This window comes from Octopus sinensis, linkage group LG5, assembly GCF_006345805.1.
Source record: "Octopus sinensis linkage group LG5, ASM634580v1, whole genome shotgun sequence".
Classification (NCBI taxonomy): Eukaryota; Metazoa; Mollusca; class Cephalopoda; order Octopoda; family Octopodidae; genus Octopus; species Octopus sinensis.
In genome coordinates, this window is record NC_043001.1 from 64,617,566 (window position 1) to 64,638,590 (window position 21,025).

A 21,025-nucleotide genomic window follows, 5' to 3' on the forward strand; every position below is an offset into this window, starting at 1 on the left:
ATCATACTGCCCAAGTATTTACAGCCTTCACTAGATTTGGACCATTTAGCTTTGATTTCATTAGCTTCCTCACATTCTGATGTACTCCTCAATTTTCATTTTCATTACTATAGTTAGTATTATGTCAGATTCTAATACTCCTAGATACTTATATAACTCTCTCTCATTCTTTCAATAATTTTAATGTCTGGCCATCTGATAACTGGATGCCTTCACTGTTGACGACCTGTCCCCTTCTCTTGACTAATATTGCACATTTATCTATGCCAAATTCCATGCCTATATCTTTTCTGAAGAGTCTTACAGTCTGTATTAAGGAATCTCTTTTTCATTCTTACTAAAAAGCTTCAAATCATCCATGTAGAGCAAATGGTTATTTTTCCCTTACTATTTCTGAACTGATACCCTGACTTTGTCTTCCTTAATACTAAACTGAGTGGGATCAAACATAAGACAAATATTAGAGGGATAACGAGTCTCCTTGGAAAATTCCTCTCTTGATATTAATTTTCCCTAAGAACTTCTCACCTGAGTAGAGATCTACTTTCCATTCCTTCATACTAAAGGTAATGAATTCTCTTATGTTATCTGCTATACTGAATATACTTAAATGTTCACTTATCTATGAGTGTGGGATCATGTCATAGGCTTTCTTATAATCTATCCATGCTATTGTTAAATTTTTCTTTCTAGCTTTTACTTCATTTAGAACTTTTGTCTTTGCACAATAGATCATGTGTTCTTCTAGCCTTCTTCCTGCAACCTTTCTGTTCTTCTGGCAGTAAATTCTGGTTGTCAAGGTTCTTGTAAATGCTTTGTGAATGCATTCGTTAACAGCTTCCTCACTAATAGTAAGCAAGTAATTGGTTTACAATTGCTAGCTGTATTACCCTTCCTTTTATCTTTCATAAGGAGTATTGTTTTCCATCTAGTCATCCAAACTGGTATTATTCCTCCATTAAACAATCCTGAAGTTGTTCCCTAAGCTTCCCATGTAAACTACTGAATTTCTTTAACCAGTACTCTTGAACTAAATCTTGTTCTGGGTCCTTCCAATTTGGCATTTACCCTAACACTTTACTCATTAATGCACTAGTTAGTCTTAGATCTAGCTGCTTCTCACTCACTACTTTTTCCCTTACTTTCTTTAACCATACTGCATCTCCATTATGATTGATTGGCTTATCCCAAATATTACTCCAGAACTTTCTAACTTCTTCTGTGTTAGGTTTCTCATCGTCAGTATTTTCTTCTCCACTATTTATTTGGTTGTAAAATCTCTGGTCTGTCTCAAATAATCTATTCTGTTGATACTGATCTATTCTTTTCTGGTATCTTCCAGATATCAGAAAAGAATAGATGCTACTGCTATCATATGCTGTTTCAACTCTTCTATGACTACATGCTACTGCTATCATATGCTGTTTCAACTTTTTATAACTGTCCCAAATCCTTTCTCTTTGACTAAGTATCTTTTCTCAAGAAAAGATTTGAATCTTGTGTTTCCTAACTTGTTCAGTTTCCAAGCTTCTATTCTACTCAAATCTTGTCTTAAAGTCTTCAATTTATTTTGTAATTTCCTTTTCCACATTTGCTCTTTTTTTAATCTTGCCTCATGAAATATTTAATCTTTAGTAATTACTACCCCTCCTGCATACATCAATAAGTGAGTGTCTCCTATATTTTTAGTATCTATCCTACTAACAACAGAATATACTTTCCTAGTCATATCTAGCAGCTTCCTTCTGTTGATAATTTTTAATGCTGGTAATCTTTTTCTTATTTCTTTACTCATTACTTCCTGCAACTCATCTAAAATCTTTTGAGCTTCATCATTTAAATCACATAAATCATTGGTGCCACTTGTTCCTTCCTCATTGGTAGTGTTATTATTATTTTTTTCCTTTAGGTTATTCTTTGGTTTAAGTTTTATCTCTTATGTTGTTGTTTGTCTTTCCTGCTACCTGGTCATTCATTTGAATGTAATGTCATGGGAGAGAAATGTGTTCACATGGATAATGGCACATGTGCATTTAATGATTCTGCAAAGAAAGAGGCTTGGAAATACCATTATGAAGGACTGCTGAATGTGGAGAATGTATAAGAGGAGGAGAGTCTGCCAGATATTGACCCAATAGAGGAACCAGCTACCTGAATCGACAGTTCCATGGTAGATAAAGCAACTAAAGATATGAAGACAAGGAAAGCTCCCGGCCCATCAGGAATCAACACTGAGATGCTTAAAATATTTTGCAGTGTGAGTTATGGTCTAGTCACCCATATTGTATATCAGCTGGTTCATGAAGGAGTCATACCCATAGTAAATTGCTACAAAAGTAAAGATGATGCTTTAGATAGAAATAATTGCAAAGGTATCAAATTGTTGGATGAGGTGATGAAAGTTATGGAGAGGGTCATAGCCCAACACATTAGGGAGAGAGTTAGTCTAGATGAGATGCAATTTGGTTTTGTGCCAGGGAGAAGCACTACTATGCTATATTTCTGGTAAGGCGGCGAGCTGGTAGAAACGTTAGTACGCCGGGCGAAATTCGTAGCCGTATTTCGTCTGTCGTTACGTTCCGAGTTCAAATTCCGCCGAGGTCGACTTTGCCTTTCATCCTTTCGGGGTCGATAAATTAAGTACCAGTTACGCACTGGGGTCGATGTAGTCGACTTAATCCCTTTGTCTGTCCTTGTTTGTCCCCTCTGTGTTTAGCCCCTTGTGGGTAGTAAAGAAATATATATTTCTGGTAAGGCAGCTGCAGGAGAAATACCTAGCCAAAGATAAACCTCTGTACCTGGCTTTTGTTGACTTGGAGAAAGCCTTTAACAGGGTCCCCCAATCCCTAATTTGGTGGTCATGGTGGAAACTAGAGATAGACGAGTTGTTAGTGAGGGCCATACAAGTCATGTACAGGGACGCTACCAGTAAGGTGAGGATTGGCAATGAGTACAGCAAAGCATTCGGGGCACAAGTAGGGATTCACCAAGGATCAGCCCTCAGCCCCCTCTTGCTCATCATAGTCCTCCAGGCAATAACAGGAATTTAAGACGGGCTACCTCTGGGAGCTCCTCCATGCTGATGACTTGTTCTTGTAGCTGAATCACTACCAGAACTAGAAAAGAAGTTTCAGGTATGGAAGCAATGTCTAGAATCAAAGAGCCTTTGAATTAACCTGGCAAAAATCAAAATCTTAGTAAGAAGGCAGACAAATCACAAATTCCTTCAGGTAGCTGACCCTGCTGAATTTGTTGAAAAGGCATGGGTAGAAATTCCATAAGATGTACCCAGTGTAAGCTTTGGACACATAAGAGGTGCAGCAATATCAGAGGAAGATTAACAGGGAAAATAGTGTTTGTGTTTGGAAGATGCACAGGTACAATAAACACCAAAAATGTACAGAAAATAGACTCCATCAATTGCCAGTGGGGTAAGCTAGAGTTAGTAGATAGCTTACCTTATCTAGGTGACCAAGTTAGTAGTGGTGGTGGATGCTCCAAAAGCATAGCTGTGAGAATAAGATTAGGCTGGGAAAAGTTCAGAGAGCTCCTACCTCCACTGGCAACAAAGGGCCTCTCTCTCAGAGTAAAAGACAAATTGTATGATGCCTGTGTGTGTACAGCTATGCTACATAGCAGTCAAACATGGGCTGTGACAGCCAAGAATATGTGTAGGCTTGAAGGAAAGGAAGCCAGTATGCTTCTCTGGATGTGCAATGTTAGTGTGCATGTTCAACAGAATGTAACCATTTTGTGAGAAACATTGGGCATAAGAGGCATCAGATGTGGTGTGCAAGAGAGACGACTGCACTGGTATGGTCATGTGATGCATATGGATGAGGACAGCTGTGTAAAGAAGTGCCAATCTCTACCTGTGGAGGGAATCTGTGGTAGACATGGGACAAGGTGGTGAAGCAGGATCTTCGAACTTCAGGCCTCACAGAAGCAATGACTAATGACCAAGACCTTTGGCAATATGCTGTGTTTGAGAAGACCTGTCAAGCCAAGTGAAATTGTAGTTGTTGCTAATGCTGGTGTCATGTGGCTGATGCTGGTGTAACTAGAACTCATACTGGTGGCAAATAAAAAGCACCTTTTGGGTATTGAGCTTCATGGAGGAAAGTGGCTGAGCTCCTTTCAAGTATTAGGCCTCATGGAGGCAATGACCTAGACGTTTGGCATTATGTCGTGCTGGAAAAATGACCTATCAAGCCAAGCAAAATCACAGTCATGGCAAATAGTGGTATCACGCAAATAGCACCCATATCAGTGGCACGTAAAAGCACCCATTAAACTCTTGCAGTGGTTGGCATTAGGGAAGGCATCCAGCCCTAGAAATCATATAAAATCAAACTGGGGTCTGATGCAGTCTTCCAGCTTGCCAGCCCTGGTCAAACCATCCAACCCATGCCAGGATGGATATGGACATTAATTGATGATGATGATATATAGAATTATCTAGAAATATCTCTGTACACTTTTTTCTCTGTACATGTATATATATAATTTCAATATGTGACTGCATATGTATCGTTGGCGATTTTCTTTCTCTGTCTTCCCTTGGACCTTTCCTTTTTCTATGTTTCTGACTAAGAGCCCTGCTCGAAACGTTAAATCCTCCTTCTTTCTTTCCTTTCCTGAGCGTCCAATAACACTATACTTGTTCCACATCCTCGCATTGGTGTGTTTTCTTTTTGTTCATGTTTGGATTAACTATATATATATATATATATATTTATATGTAATTTTTTTCTCTGTACATGTATATATATATATATATATGTGAAGTCACATGACTCAGTGGTTAGAGTTGTGAGGTTGTGAGCTCGAATCCCGGACCAGGCTGCATGTTGTGTTCTTGAGCAACACTTCATTTCACGTTGCTCCAGTTCACTCAGCTGTAGAAATGAGTTGCAACATCACAGGTGCCAAGTTGTATCGGCCTTTGCCTTTCCCTTGGATAACACTGGTGGCATGGAAAGGGGAGGCCGGTATGCATGCGTGACTGCTGGTCTTCCATAAACAACCTTGCCCGGACTTGTGCCTGGGAGGGTAACTTTCTAGGTGCAATCTCATGGTCAATGTCGTGACCGAAGGGGGTCTCATATATATATAGTATAATATGGCACCTGAAAAGAAATAAAGTTATTTACACAATTGAGTGGAAGATATTAGCAAATGCACCTAGTTATAAAATTAACCCTAAATTCTGTAGATTATGCTTAGAAGAAAATTATAAAATAATGAAAGGAAAAGAAAACATTATTATCTTGAGAAATAAAAAATGTTTTTTCTTGTAAGCATATAAATAATTATCTATTTATTGAATTTAGACAATCTAATGAACTTAAATTATGTATTAATGAATTTGATGTTACTTAAAAATTATAATAAATATAAATTTAAACCCTAGTTTTGAACTATAGATAGAATTGAATATATTAAGATAATAGGTAATAGCAGGCATTATAATAGAAGAATATCAACTAAATATACATATACAGTATAATGGTTTAATACCCAGAATAATCTAACAGGATGTTAACAGACTAATATTGATTATAACTATACACGTTTAAAAGTAAATGTTATATATAAGAAAACATACCTGTTTCATTATATATGAAATGAATATATTCTATGTCTAGATAGCCATTTTAAATTATAAACATATATATTTGGGTGTATATATGTTTGTAGGGATGTGAACTTTGATGTGTTTATGTAATTTTTTAAAATTTCTTTATATATTTGTATAAATTTTGGTGCACATGATAAATAGGAATATGAATATAGATACTTTAAATAAGTAATTAATTTTTACCTTTATATGGAATATTTAATATTAAATAATGTGTATGTATGCATGTTACATATGGCTATGAGTTTTTGTATATCTTTTTTGTGTGTGTATATGTGTATATATCTGTATATATATGTGTGTGTGTGTGTGTTTATGCATCCCAGTCCTTGGAAAGTGTGTCAGGGGAAATCTTTAATGAACATCTCATATGTGTGTGTGTGTATACCTGTGTGCATATATATATATATGTACATGAATTAGTGTGCACATGTACCCATATATCTCATTTCTAATTCTATCTTAAGTACAAGTGTATATTTGCATACTTTTTTCCTACCTTGGGGTAGAACTGTCCATAGCTATCAACATAAACTTTCTCACTCATTATGCCTATATGTTCTGAAAATGTAACTTTCCCAATTGAAGTGCACTTCACAATCAAGGTTTTGATGAAGCTATAGGATATTATACTGGTATTTAACTAAGAGTCCACCACTTCTTATAGCTAAAACAGCTGTAAGGTAATAAAGTTCATTACATAACATTTAGTTTTTCTGGTGTCATCTCTTTGTTTCTATTACCATTTATACTCATATAACATTGTGTTCTGTACCATAAAGATATTGAGTTCTACATCAGGTTATTAGTCTCGCTAAGCCTAAGTGACATATTAACATATATAAAAGCAAAAATTTAGATTAAGATGAATTAGGTACTTAAGTTGAGGCACTAGAATTTAGTACAGTATTATCCATACAGTTTCAAAATAAGGTGATTAAAATCAAAAATTCAAAGAACACCCACTTAGAAAATACTTATATCTGAGGAAACTAAAGGAATTTATTAAATCGTTGCATAACAAACCAGGAATTCTGGTCCCAGCAGATAAAACTGTAAACTTATATAGACTTACCTATACCACCTATAGGAAACTAGTAATGAAGGAACTCAACGCTAAATATAAAATAATATCGAAAAAGAATCTATCAAACATTAATTTAAAAATTAAAGAAGTTATGATAGAATATGACTTAACAGACAGAACAGAACCCTTAAAATCAAGTGAACCAATGATTAACCTAAAAGACCACAAGAACTTCCATGATAATCCTACTGTAAGACAAATTTGCCCGACTAAGTCCAATATTGGTCAATTTAGCAAATCTATTCTGGATAATATACTACCCCTTATAATTCCCAACCTAGCTCTCAAATTATGGTTTGATACAGATGAAGTAATACATTGGTTTAAATCCATTGATAACATAAGTAATTATTTTTTTAATTCAATTTGACATTAACAGTTATTATTCCAGTATGATCTAATAAATTCCTTTATTTGTTGAGAAGAATAGGGGCTATTCTTCTCAACAAATCTCTAATTTTTGCTAAAAACCTCTCTCTTATAACAAGGGATAAAATCGACATTATTCTTTTAGCTAGAAGAACTATCATAGAATTTGAGGGTAAACTTTGGACTAGGGCTGATACCCCCGAAAACTTTGGTATAGTTATGGGCTTGAGTGACTCGGCTAAAATCACTAACCTAGTTGGTATGTACCTTTTAAGGTGCCTCAATAGAGAAATCTCTGAATTACAGGGTGGTTTATATTAAAGATGATGCTCCATAGGCGCAGGAGTGGCTGTGTGGTTGGTAGCTTGTTTACCAACCACATGGTTCTGGGTTCAGTCCCCCTGCGTGGCATGTTGGGCAAGCGTCTTCTACTATAGCCTCGGGCCGACCAAAGCCTTGTGAGTGGATCTGGTAGACGGAAACTGAAAGAAGCCTGTCGTATATATGTATATATATATATGTATGCATGTGTATGTTTGTGTGTCTGTGTTTGTCCCCCTGGCATTGCTTGACAACCGATGCTGGTGTGTTTATGTCCCCGTTACTTAGTGGTTTGGCAAAAGAGATCGATAGAATAAGTACTGGGCTTACAAAAGAATAAGTCCCGGGGTCGAGTTGCTGGCCGCAGTCAAAAATGACTGAAACAAGTAAAAGAATAAAAGAAAGAAAGAATATTTATCATCCCTAGCAACAACAAATCAGTCATAGAAAGAATGAGAAAAAGAATTAGAAAATTTTTTGAAAGCTTTAACTTAGGTATTACATATGAATATGGCACAAAGGTAGTAAATTTTTTAGATACTACTTTAGACATTAATTCTTATACCATCCCTATAGGAAACCAGGTGAGGTTACAAGATACATGAGCAAATTATCAAATCACCCCCCCCCCCAATGTGTTAAAATCGGTAGTTAAAAGTATTGCTAGGAGAATTACTAAATTATCAAATAATGATATTTTTTATACCCATTCCTACCACTACAATGTTGCTTTGTCTAAGGCAGGATATGACCAGGAAATTACTTTTCTTAGTCCTGAAAGTTCAGCACCTTTTAATAGTGGAAATAATGATAGTTTGAGTAATAGAACTACTAACTTACTTAGTTGTGAAAGAATACCAAATGAAAAAGCATCCTACAAACCTAACAATTTAAATAATAATAGAATAAGCTTCAACAGGAGATGGGATATTAAAACGGGAATGAAGCTTAGGTTAGATAATAAAAGTAGTGATGGGAAAGTATTGGTTACTCCTCCCTACATAGATATGAAATCTACTGGAAATATAAACATACCTATTAATCAAGGTATGATTCGAGAGAGCAGGGATAAGACAGGTAGATCCCACCCTTACACCATAAATTTGAAGGTAAGAACTTCATCTGGTTCAATATCCCTAACTGTGCCTTATCCACAAACATATATATGAAATTTATGGCTATTTTAGAAAACACTTCCCTATTTCCCATAGATATAATAGAATTTTTTTACGTAAGACAGAATCTCGTATTCTACTCTTCCCATCATAGCTAGATTAAATAAGAAGAATATAAAATTAGCCAGAGTTGATAATAATAATAATAATAGTAATAATAATAATAATAATAATAATAATAATAATAATAATAATAATAATGATAATAATAATAGTACTGTCAACTATAACGTAAACCCCCAAAATGAGAATAGTAATATTAATGATGAAGTGGAAAATAGAAGTGACAGTGGTAATACTTCTAATATAAACAAAATAGATTGTAGTTCCACTGCCTATAAAAGAGCATGGAAATTATTGGTATGCCTATTGATGCAGAGGCAGATTTAAATGATACTATGATTAAGGGGGAGGGTAGATAATAACAGACGTGAACAGAACGTACTTGATAATAGAAATATTAATAGTGAAAATATTAATAATAATAATATGAATTTTAATAATACTAATAATTTCTCCTAGTTGCAATTGTACAGTTAAATCCCACTGTCCATTATTAGGCTGATGTCTTACCCAGAACGTAATTTATAAATGTACAAGTAAATTTATTGATTGTTTGATTACTATGAAAAAACGTACAATGATAACTACAACTAGTAATTTTATTGGTTGCTCGATTACTATGAAAAAACGTCTGTACAATCGCATTTCCTCTTTTAAACTTCAGCATAAGGTGAATTGTATGTCATTATCTAGTAAGATTTGGGAATTGAAGGAAAGCAGAATTGGGTTTAGCCTTAAATGGGAAATAATAAGAAAAGTGCAGCCTTATAGAAATAGTAGATATGGGTGTGAGCTGTGCTCTATGCAAACATATGAAATTTTTAAACATAAAGATAAGTGCAACCTGATTAACAATAGATTAGTCCTTAGGGTATCATGCATACATAGTGTCACCTGTACTTTTAAATATTTTCAAAAGTAGCACTTTATAGGTCTTATGCTTGAACTGAATTTGATGGAAACTTACTTTTAATATTTTTAGTTTGGAAATTAAAGTACATTGCATATATTATAATATAATAAAAGCTATATGGTATAGTTAGTTAGTTAGTTTGCTACACAGAGTTAGTATACTATCCATATGAATTTTCCTGCCTAGTTGGTCAGATTTCATCATGGTTTTAGTAATTAATCTGTTTATCCCTTTTCCTATAGTGTTCCACCCTCCTGATCTTAGTATTTATAAGGGCCTTTATGTAATTAATTAAGTATCCCAAAGAAACTATATTATCAACTAAAATTGGTATGCTGATTTCAAAACTACATTCAGTTTTCTTCTATCATGTTCAGTTGTTTTTTCTACAGCTTACTCTCTGAATAAGCACAATTATATTTTATAATTTTATTATTTTATTGATAACAGTGGGGAACATTTTCAAAAAACTTTTTAGTTGTCTTGCTTTTTACAATTACCTAATAGTGCTGGGATCAGAAATGCCCTCAGAAATATTCATTACATCAAGTTTTTTATTAAACAGGAATTTCTTTTTTTTTTTAATAAAAAAAATGTCAATTTTGCCTTTAAATTCAATACTGAAATACAAAACTAACACAAACCAATAGTACTTTTTATTGTTTAACAAATATATTACACAAAATGTTTAATTACACATTTTAGGGTAGATATTTCTATCAAACTGGTGTTTCAGCTACTCAAGGAGTGAACTTCCTCTTTGCTGCTTTGTAGAGACCAGCAGTAGTCAGCCATCATGTTTGTGTTCCACATGCCTTGATACCTTGTCTCCATGGTCTCAATGTCTTAGTGGAGTCTTTCTCCTTGCTCATCACTTATTGCACTATGATTTTCAGGGAAGTAGTTCAGATGACTGTGTAGGAAATGCACTCATGTTGCAGACCAGTGCTTGAAAACTGTTTAATAAGGTCTGCACAAGTTCTTCATAATTTGATGACTTCCTGTTTCCTTGGAAACCAAATATGACTGCAACAAAAGTATTCCATGCTTCTTTTCAGTGCCAGACGTTGTTCTCCAAAAACCTGCTCATCCTGCAACAGTTACCCAATCTGAGTCCTGTCAAACACACCAATCATAGTTTTTTCACAAGATAAAGCTGGAAACTTACTGCTTAAGTATTTGAAACAGTCACTGTTTCAGTGTTTCAAAGAATGTTTTAACCCTTTAACATTTAAACCAGCCATATTTAGCCAAAATATTCTATTTGTTATATGTTCAAACTGGCGAAATGCAGTCTCTCACACTTACCCTACAATGTCATACTAAAAGTAAATAATCCCTTTATTGAAATCTCAAAGCTATAAGATAATGCATGTGTAATTCAAAAGGAATAAATATTACATTTGACAAACTAATGTGAATGCTAAAGGGTTAAACATTATATAGGTTGGCCAGGATTTGTCTTGATCACCCAGTTGTATTCCAAAGTAATTAAGATCAGCTTTCTTTACAAAATCTGTGATTTTGTTTCACTGAATGGGTAAAGTGTAACATCCACAAATATAGCAGAAGATATCAGGGTTATTTTTGCATTTTTTTCTCTTACAACTGGCCATATTTCTGAAATACAAAACATTTGTCACCCCAGAAAAGCATTTTTAGAATTGTCAACAGTTATAAAGTAAACAGATGCAAAGTTTCATAAAGAACATACATACCATGAAGTTTTTCCTTTAGATTTTTGACCATGCTTGACAAAAGATGACCTTGACCCTTGTGATCTCACAATTAAAACATTAAAGGTGCAATTAAAATACCAATTTTCATAGGAACTATTTACAGGTTCAACAAAACATGTCTCACCTGGTTTGCAGTGATGGTCACACTTAATCAAACATAGTGTGGGCATATTTGTAAGCAAATTCCACAAATATGAGACATGTATGATGTCAAGAACCACAGAAATGTGTTGTTTATTAAGATCTAATTGTATAGATGATATTTCTGTCATCATCATGGCATTTTACACTGGTTATATTGAAAATAGTGTAAGTTGTTCAAGTTTAATACTTTTTATTTACTGAAGCTATTTAAATCATAACCTTGTTTACACTTTTGTAGATGTATTTACTTTAAATGATATTGAAAACGATGTTTTCAAAGTTATGTCAAGCTCCATACATCATTTCCTAGGATAGATTTGGTTTCATCTAAATCTATCCTTAGAAATGATGATAATACTGGAAATGCTGAAAAGTGGCCAGAGTTTGTGAAAAATCTTGATGTGATAGAGCAAAACAGATTTCATTTTTGAAATCAACACCCCAAATTTACTGGGAAACATGTCTCCAACAGCAGACAATGACAACCACATTCCCCAGTGTAATATGTAAATATTAGCAAGTGCTCTACCTTTTCTCTAATAGATAAGATATGTTATACCCATGATCACATTTGGGGATGATTATCACCTCTGAAAAATTTTGGAACATGTTGCCAAAAACTATAAAAGATCTACAGGTACTTTATGTCAATAAATTCAAACAATCAACCTATACTTGGATAGTGTGAAAGTTTCCAGATGAACCTACATCACTGAAAGAAACACATATGAAAGCAGCTGCGTCAGCATGGCCATACTACTAACCAATTTCAGGTTGAATCATTTATTATCTTTGATAGGTTGTCATGCAAGTAGTAAAATAATGTTTTTATGTTTCTAACTAACATTTATTTTTACTTACTTATTAAATTTATGGTATTTTTATTGCTAACATGTACACTAATTCTTTAAAATTCTCATTTTTATTCAGAAGAAATATTTAGACTTACTTTTAATTCTTGAAAAGGGAAATATTTATAATGTAACTTTTTAAAAATATTATAGCCAGGATTTGAGGGAAAGAATCCAACAGATTCAAGTTTGATGAAATTATCTCCAACAAGTTTACAGGTAAGCTCTACAATTTTCTTAAATACATATTTTTAAGATTAAACTCAAATTGTTGCTGTCATTATCATACATTGAGCTGTTTCCTGCCATCAGGAATAAAGAAAAAAGAAATCTGGCCAAGTGAAGAAATTTCAGGTGTGGAAACAAGGCCTGGAATCTAAGGACCTTAGAGTTAATTTAGCAAAAACCAAAGTCCTAGTAAGTAGGAAAATAGACATCTCACAAGTCTCTTCTGGGAGATGGCCTTGCCCAATATGTAAAAAGGGTGTTAGTAGAAACTCCATATGTTGTACCTAGTGCGAGCTTTGGATGCATAAGAGGTGTAGTGGTATCACAGGACGGTTAACTGAAAATATAGTCTTTGCGAGTAGCAGATGTGCAGGTACAATAAGCACTAAAAATGCACAGACAATAGACTCCCTCAAATGCTCTGGGGATCATTAGAATTAGTAGTTAACTTGTTACCTAGGAGACCAAGTTAGCAGTGGTAGAAGTTCTGAAAGTGTAGTTGCTAGAATAAGAACAGGCTGGACAAAATTCAGAGAGCTTCTACCTTTGTTAGTAACTAAAGGCCTCTCCCTCAGAGTGAAAGGCAGATTGTATGATGCCTGTGTACATGCAGCTATGTTACAATGCAGTGGAACATGGGCTTTGACTACAGAGGACTTGCGATGGCTTGAATGAAATAAAGCTAGCATGCTCTACTGGATGGGTAAAGTCAGTGTGTATGCACAACAGAGTGTAAATGATTTAAGAGGAAAACTGGGTATAAGAAACATCAGATGTTATGTGCAAGAAAGCGATTTTACTGGTTTGGTCATGTGATGTGTATGGATAAGGACAGCTGCATAAAGAAGTGCTGAGCCCTAATTGTAGAGGATACCTGTGGAATGGGTGGGCCCAGGAAGACATGGGACAAAGTGGTGAGAAAGGATCAGGAAATAAGAGACCAAGAAATGTGGCGATTTCCTGTACTTGATAAGATGCATCAAGCTAAGTAAAATTGCTGTCTTCCACACATACAGGCTTGTCCTTTCAGGTGCTGTGTAAACACACCCATGCTGGTGCTGTGTAAATGCACCCATGCTGGTGGCACATAAAAACCACTCGGCACACTCTGTTAAGTGGTTGGCGGGGGGAGGGGACATCCAGCCATAGAAACCATGCCACAACAGACAATTGGAGTCTGGACAGCTTTCAGCTGGTCAGCTCCATGTAAAACAGTTCAATCCATACCAGCATGAAAAGCAGATGTTAAACAATAATGATGACAAAAGGTCTCAATTTTTTAAAACATACAAAGTGTATTGAATACATCATTATCATCATCATTTAACATCTGTTGTCCATGCTGGCATGGGTTGGACGGCTTGACAGGTGCTGACAGCTGGAAGGCTGCACCAAACTCCAATCTGATTTGGCATGGTTTCTATGACTGGATGCCCTTCCTAACGTCAACTACTCTAAGAGTGTAATGGGGGCTTTTACATGTCACCAGTACAAGTGCCATTTGTGTGACGCTGTTATCTGCCACAATTGTGATTTTGCTCAGCTTGATGGGTCTTTTTCTCAAGCACAACATAATGCCAAAGGTCTTGGTCATTGCCTCCATGAGACCCAACACTTATGCCAAAGGTCTTGGTCATTGCTTCCATGAGACCCAACACTCGAAAGGAGCTCAGCCACTTTACCTTCATGAGCCCAACCCTCGAAAGGTGCTTCAAAGGTCTTAGTCATTGCCTCTGTGAGGCCCAGTGCTTGAAAGGAGTTCAGCCACTTTGCCTCCATGAGGCCTAATGCTCAAAAGGTGCTTTTTATATGCCACCTGCATGGGTGCCAGTAACATGGGCTTGACAGGTCTTCTCAAGTACAGATATCGCCAAAGGTTTCAGTCACTAGTCATTGGCTCTGTGAGGCCCAGAGTTCAAAAATCATGCTTCACCACCTCATCCCATCTCTTCCAGGATCTACCTCTACCACAGGTTTCTTTCACAGTTAGAGATCAGCGCTTCTTTACACAGCTGTCCTCATTCATACAAATCATATGACCATACCAGCACAGCACATCTCTCTTGCACACCACATCTGATGCTTCTTATGCCTAACTTTTCTCTAAAGATGCTTACACTCTGTCGAACATGCACACTGACATTGCACATCCAGCAAAGCTTGCTGGCTTCATTTCCTTCAAGCCTAAGCATATCCTCAGCTGTCACAGCCCATGTTTCATTGCCATGTAGCATAGCTGTATGCACACAGGCATCATACAATCTGCCTTTCACTTTGAGAGAGCGGCCCTTTGTTGCCAGCAGAGGTAGGAGCTCTCTGAACTTTGCCCAGCCTAATCTTATTCTCACAGATACACTCTCAGAGTATCCACCTCTGCTACTAACTTGGTCGCCTAGATAATGGAAGCTATCTACTAGCTTACCCCACTGGCAATTGATGGAGTCAATTTTCTGTACATTTTCAGTGTTTATTGTACCTGTGCATCTTCTACATACAAAAGCTATTTTTCCTGTTAATCTTTTAAATCTGATATTGCTGCACCTTTTATGTGACCAAAGCTTATACTGGGTGCATCTTATGGAGTTTCTATTTATGCTTTTTCTACAGATCAAGTAGGGACATGTACCTGAAGGGATTTGTGATTTGTCTACTTTCCTACTTACTAAGACTTTGGGTTTTGCTCAGTTAACTCTAAGGCACTTTGATTCTAGACCTTGCTTCTGTACATGAAACTTCTTTTCTAGTTCTGGCAGTGATTCAGCTATAAGAACAAGGTCATTAACATAGAGGAGCTCTCAAAGGCAGCCTGTCTTAAATTCCTCTGTTGTTGCCTGGAGAAACAAGAGGGAGATGAGCACCAATCCTTGGTGAGCCCCTACTTGTACAGCACAGAATTCCCTGAATTCTGTGCTGTACTCATTGCCAATCCTCACCTTACTGTTAGTGTCCCTGTACAAGACTTGTACAGCTCACCAATCACACATCTATCCCTAGTTTCTGCATTGACCACCAGATAAGGGGTTGGGGGACCCTGTCAAAGGCTTTCTCCAAGTCAACAAAAGCCATGTACAGAGGTTTATCTTTGGTTCTGTATTTCTCCTGAAGCTGCCTTACCAGAAATATACCATCAGTGGTGCTTCTCCCTGGTACAAAACCAAACTACATCTCATCTAGACTAACTCTCTCACTCTAATTAGTTGGGCTATGACCTCTCTCTATAATTTTTATCACCTGATCCAACAGTTTGATACCTCTGGTTGTTATTTCTATCTAAGGCATCGCCTTTACCTTTCTATCAGTTGACTATGGTGCTGCTATACCAGTCATTGGGTATGACTCCTTCGTGAACCACCTGATTTACAATACAAGTGACTAGACCATAATCCACACCACCAGATATTTTAAGCATCTCAGCAGTGATTCCTGATGGACCAGGGGCGTTCCTTGACTTCATATCCTTAATTGCTTTATCAATCAAGGTACTGTTGATTCGGGTAGCTGGTCCCTCAACTGGGTCAATATATGGCAGACTCTCCTCTTCCCATTCATTCTCCACATTCAGCAGTCTTTCATAATAGCATTCTCAAGCCTCTTTCTTTGCAGAATCATTAAATGCAAGTGCACCATCATCCATGCAGTCACATTTCTCTCCTATGACATCACAAATTTCTCTCGTACACTGTCTTGCAATCCAAAACTCTTCAAGTCTTTGGTCTTCACATTGCTGAACATAGGCAAACTTCTTTTCCATTTCTCCCTTGGCTAGATATACCTTTCTCCCAACTTCTCTTCTTGCTATCTGATACAGTTCTCTGATAGCCCCACTCTTCCACCCTCCAAGTTTCTTTGCTCTAATGGCCCTGTCTACAGCATCATTCCACTACCACTGCACCAGCTGCAGATTTGGACTGAGGCACTCAGTAAGCTGGAAAACTGGGAAAGGGCTGTGGGAAGTAACATGAGAAGGAGTGATGGTATTCAGCACCTGAAAAGAAGGTTTCAGTGATCGTTTGATAACAGGCATGTCACAACAGTTGTTCTCGCTTTAACCTATCATCATTCAAGCATATTATATTAAAACTGTTGCCTCTATTGGGGGTGAGTGTAATGTGAGCATTGTAAGTATAAATGTTATGAACATTGTATATATATGTGTTACTGCTGCAAATATAGATATGTCGATGTTTAAATTAAGTAAGTAAATGAGCAGCTATTGGTTAGTCCATTGTATATAGAGAGAAAGAGAAAGAAAGAAGTAGGCAGTCTGTTTATTCACTAAGTAACACATCTCCTTTTGGTGCATGTAATAGTGTAGATGATTTTTGGTGGTGAGAAGGGAGGGACAGAGGTATGCAGGTCTTCTGGTACAGAAGTGAGACAGAGTCTTGTAGGGGTTTTCAGTATAAGAAAATAGATTTCTGTTGAAGTAGAGCTCTGTAGGGATTTTGGTATAAAAGAAGAGATATGAAAGAAGAAGTTTCTGATATGAGGGAAGAGATTTCTGCCATAGGTGGTGGAGGCAGGAATGGGTGAGTGCATTGTGAACAAGCAATGGCCAGCTTCACCACAAGAAATAGAAATAGCAGTAGGAAGACACGAGAGAGAATGGGAGAGAGACTTGAAAGATTTTATCACTGGGGGAGATCATGACAAAGAGCTGGATACACAAGTTATAAGACAAGGCAAAACATAGAGAGAGAGTGTTGCAAGGATTTAGAGAATTACAAGTTATGATAGTTGGGAACACATAAGAATTATGGCAAGTATTTAAAGAGATACGATTTGAAAGTTATTTGAAAAATTAATGAAAATTATAGCAAGTATTTGAAGAGATAATATTTGAAAGTTATTTGGAAAATTAACAAATTACAAGTTACAAACGTTATTAAAGTTATTTTAACTCAAGTACATTAGCATGTTAGTATAACAAGTTAAATAAATGAATGATGAACAATTAAAAACTAGAGAAATTTTTTAGCTTAACTGCTTGTCATTTCATGTGGTATGATAGTGTCAATAGTAGAGCAAGTGATGTGAAGGTTTAGGAAAACCATATACGAAGGGTTCTTTATATAATCTACAGCCAGAAGTGGTCAAATAAATGGCTAGCATTTGCCACAAGAAATAGAAATAGCAGTAAGAAGACATGAGTGAGACAAACAGAGAGAGAGAGGGGGAAAAATTTGAAAGACTTTATCGTTGGGGGACAAAGAGCTGGAGACATAAGTTATAAGACAAAGCAAAACAGGGAGAGAGTGTTACTAGGATTTAGAGAATTACAATTTATGACTGTTAGGAACATATGAGAATTATGACAAGTATACCTATACACAGTGTCTTTGAATCAAGGGTTTTATTTAAATAAAACCCTTGATTCAAAGACACTGTGTATAAACTCTATACTTGGAATGGCCAATTTTGAATACTATTGGACTTTACTCATAAGGTATTGGAATCTTATATGTATACCATTCTGCCTCAAAAAATGGATCTTCAAATGCAATATCCCTACATATCTCACATCTATTTTCTTTTATTTCCTCCACCTCACTTTCTATTTTATATCTTATCTAAATTAACTATTTCTTAACCATCCTTTCACACCGTCTTCGATGAAGGGATATAATAAATATCCTGGAAACAGCTGTAAGACCTTCTATCTATAAATGTTCTAAAATCTACACAACCATGGTTTTTTATCTCATTACGAAAAAAATTTTTTATATACACACGCTGACATATGACCAACGTTGAACTCCTTATTCACATAATCATCGAACCTGGAACTTAACTAAGGTCTATCTATAGCACTTATTCAGCATTACGTGATACCTTTGGGTCTCAATGATACCATTACCACTCATAACCTATATATATATATATATATATATATATATATATATATATATAATTTAAAATGAGGGTGAGAAATTGGATATTAATTTAATTAACATCAATTTAACACCAGTGGTCCAACATATTAAAATCTGAAGGTTCAGTAAATTGTATTATATATATATGTGTGTGTGTGTGTGTGTGTGTGTTGTATACATAATATATATATATATTATATGTTCATAAAACAATGTTATTTATTTTGTTGTTGCTATAATAAGAATTTATCTATTTTTATTCATGCTAATAAAGTATGCTCAATCTTGAAGGGATTTTTATTTGGTGTGCTACGAAAGAAATTCTTGCTTGGTGTGTCATAAGGCAAAAAAGATTGGCAGATACTGCTCCATATCGATACATCATGAACACTTTGGCTGAATTCCAATTAAATAAGGAAAACATGTTTATTAAAACATGCTTTATAACAACACACTAGAATGAGAATGCACAGAACCTAAAATGACTAGAAACAACAAAAATAAATCTAAAGTTGAGATAACAGGCTCCCTCCAGGTTTTTAAACACTTACTTCAAACACTGTACAATTATATATGACACTTTTTCAACAGTATTTACTGATGTTCAACTGATTAAATTTTATTTTTAGTCAAACCCATATAAATAAACAACTGATGCCTTTGAATATTTAGCTGACCAAGACATCAGAAAAACAAATGAAGTCTTCAGGGAGTCATCCAACAGGAATGCTAGATCCAAAATAATGATTACTAGCAGTATAACCCAGCCTTACCCGGGATTAAGTTACGATTATTAAGCTAATCAAGTTCTTTATTTCAAACCAAACTAAGTAATATCGACGTCAAATTTGGGTGAAATCCGTTGAAATTGGTAGGGTTATTTAAGGAAATAAAGATAACTTCTGTTATATGCTTGAAGGCTCTGCTGTCAGGTGTTTGTAATGTTCCTGAGATATTTGAAAGGCAGTGCTGATATGTTAAATAAATGGATTCTCAACAAAACACTTTTTTACTCGGCGTAAAATAAAAACAAAACTCTTTTGCACCCAAAGTAATATATGTGTGAGAGAGAGGGGAGGAGAAAGATGAACAATTTAAAATAAATAAATAATGGCGTAAAATAAAAACAAAACTCTTTCACACCCAAAGTAATATATGTGTGAGAGAGAAGGGGGAGAAAGATGAACGCTTTAAAATAAATATATTGTAATTGTTGTGTGAGAAAGTATATATACTCTGATTATAAAATATAGTGTCTTTCAAAAACATCCTAAATTTGAACACTATATCTCGTGTTTAAGAAAAAACAAAACATTTTACATTTTATTTTTTATGAACGCTGTGACTTACTCTCCCTCCCCCTCTCTCTCTCTCTCTCACTTTGTCTTTACCTTTTTTTTTGTTAGATCACTGTCAAACCTTCTGCCTCTCTTCCTTACACATACTTTTTCTTTACTATTTTTGTTAGATGTTGCGAAACACTCTCTCTCCCTCACATACATCAACATACAACTTCTCTCTCGCCCTCACACACACACTTTTGCTTGGCTATGGCTAGAAGGGACTTAACTCATGTTAGCAACCTTCAAAATAGGTAAATACTGTGGCTGAAAATAGATTTTTACCTGTATCCATGAGTGCCTCGGGAAAAAAATAAGTTGACAAAACCCAGGTAGGATGTTGACGAATGTCCTCCTAAACTTGGAGCAACATGCGTAATAATTTGTGGACGTGCATAAATTACAATCATGTACACACACACACACATTCTGCCTTATATATATACAGATTTGAAACACAAATGACATATGCAGAAAATCAACTAACCGGAGCACTGGACTACTAGTGGACAAAAACAAGGAATCAAAACAGTTGATAAAGAAATGACATCACCAGAAGGTCAACTAACTGGACTACTGCCAAAGCAAATTTTGTGACCGGGACATTTGTAAAACTAATGTCATATTCTGGCAGTCAGCCAACTAGAACATTTAGCCACAGGCAAGCAAAGTCAAGTGACATCATTGAGTTATTAACCAATCAGGATTTGTATCTCAAAACCTATATACAAAAAATAATTTCAGCATAAAACAGTTCAAGTTCCTACTAGAAAAACCAACAATTCTCTTTTATGTACTGCTACAGAGATATTGGGCATGCTTCAACAAGCTTACAGCGATAAGGCAATAGGTCACACACAATGTTTCAAGTGGCATGGTTGCTTCAAAAGCAGAAGAACATCCCTAGAAGACAATGAGCAATCTAGAAGACCTGCCATGAGCATCACTCCTGGAAATTCATTAGCTTGTGCATGAGGATTGTTGGAGGACAATCAACAACATTCCTGATGTTGTTGGTCTCTTGTATGGGTCTATGCAGGCAATCCTAACATCCGTGAAGAATTGGATTCTTCATGATGACAATGCACTCTGTCACTGAGCTCTCCTCACTTGTGAGTTTCTCACCAAAAACAACACGGTATTGCTTCTGCACCTGTCCTATTCATCATATTTAGCCCCTACAGACTTCTATCTCTTCTGCAAGATGAAAATGCAATTCAAAGGTTGCCGTTTAAACACCACAGTTGAGATCAAGATTGAATCACAGAAGGCCCTCAACTC

The 21,025-nt window shown here is 35.8% G+C and overlaps 1 protein-coding gene across 3 annotated transcripts in view; it reads left to right on the forward strand.

Annotated features, from left to right (window-relative positions):
• LOC115212167 (HORMA domain-containing protein 1-like) overlaps positions 1–21,025 on the forward strand; it is a 557,209-nt gene that overhangs the window by 362,867 nt on the left and 173,317 nt on the right. For all 3 annotated transcript variants that reach the window (XM_036502711.1, XM_036502710.1, XM_036502712.1), the window contains one exon: positions 12,457–12,522. In XM_036502711.1, coding sequence (XP_036358604.1) covers positions 12,457–12,522 — 66 coding nt within the window. The remainder of the gene's footprint in view (positions 1–12,456; positions 12,523–21,025) is intronic.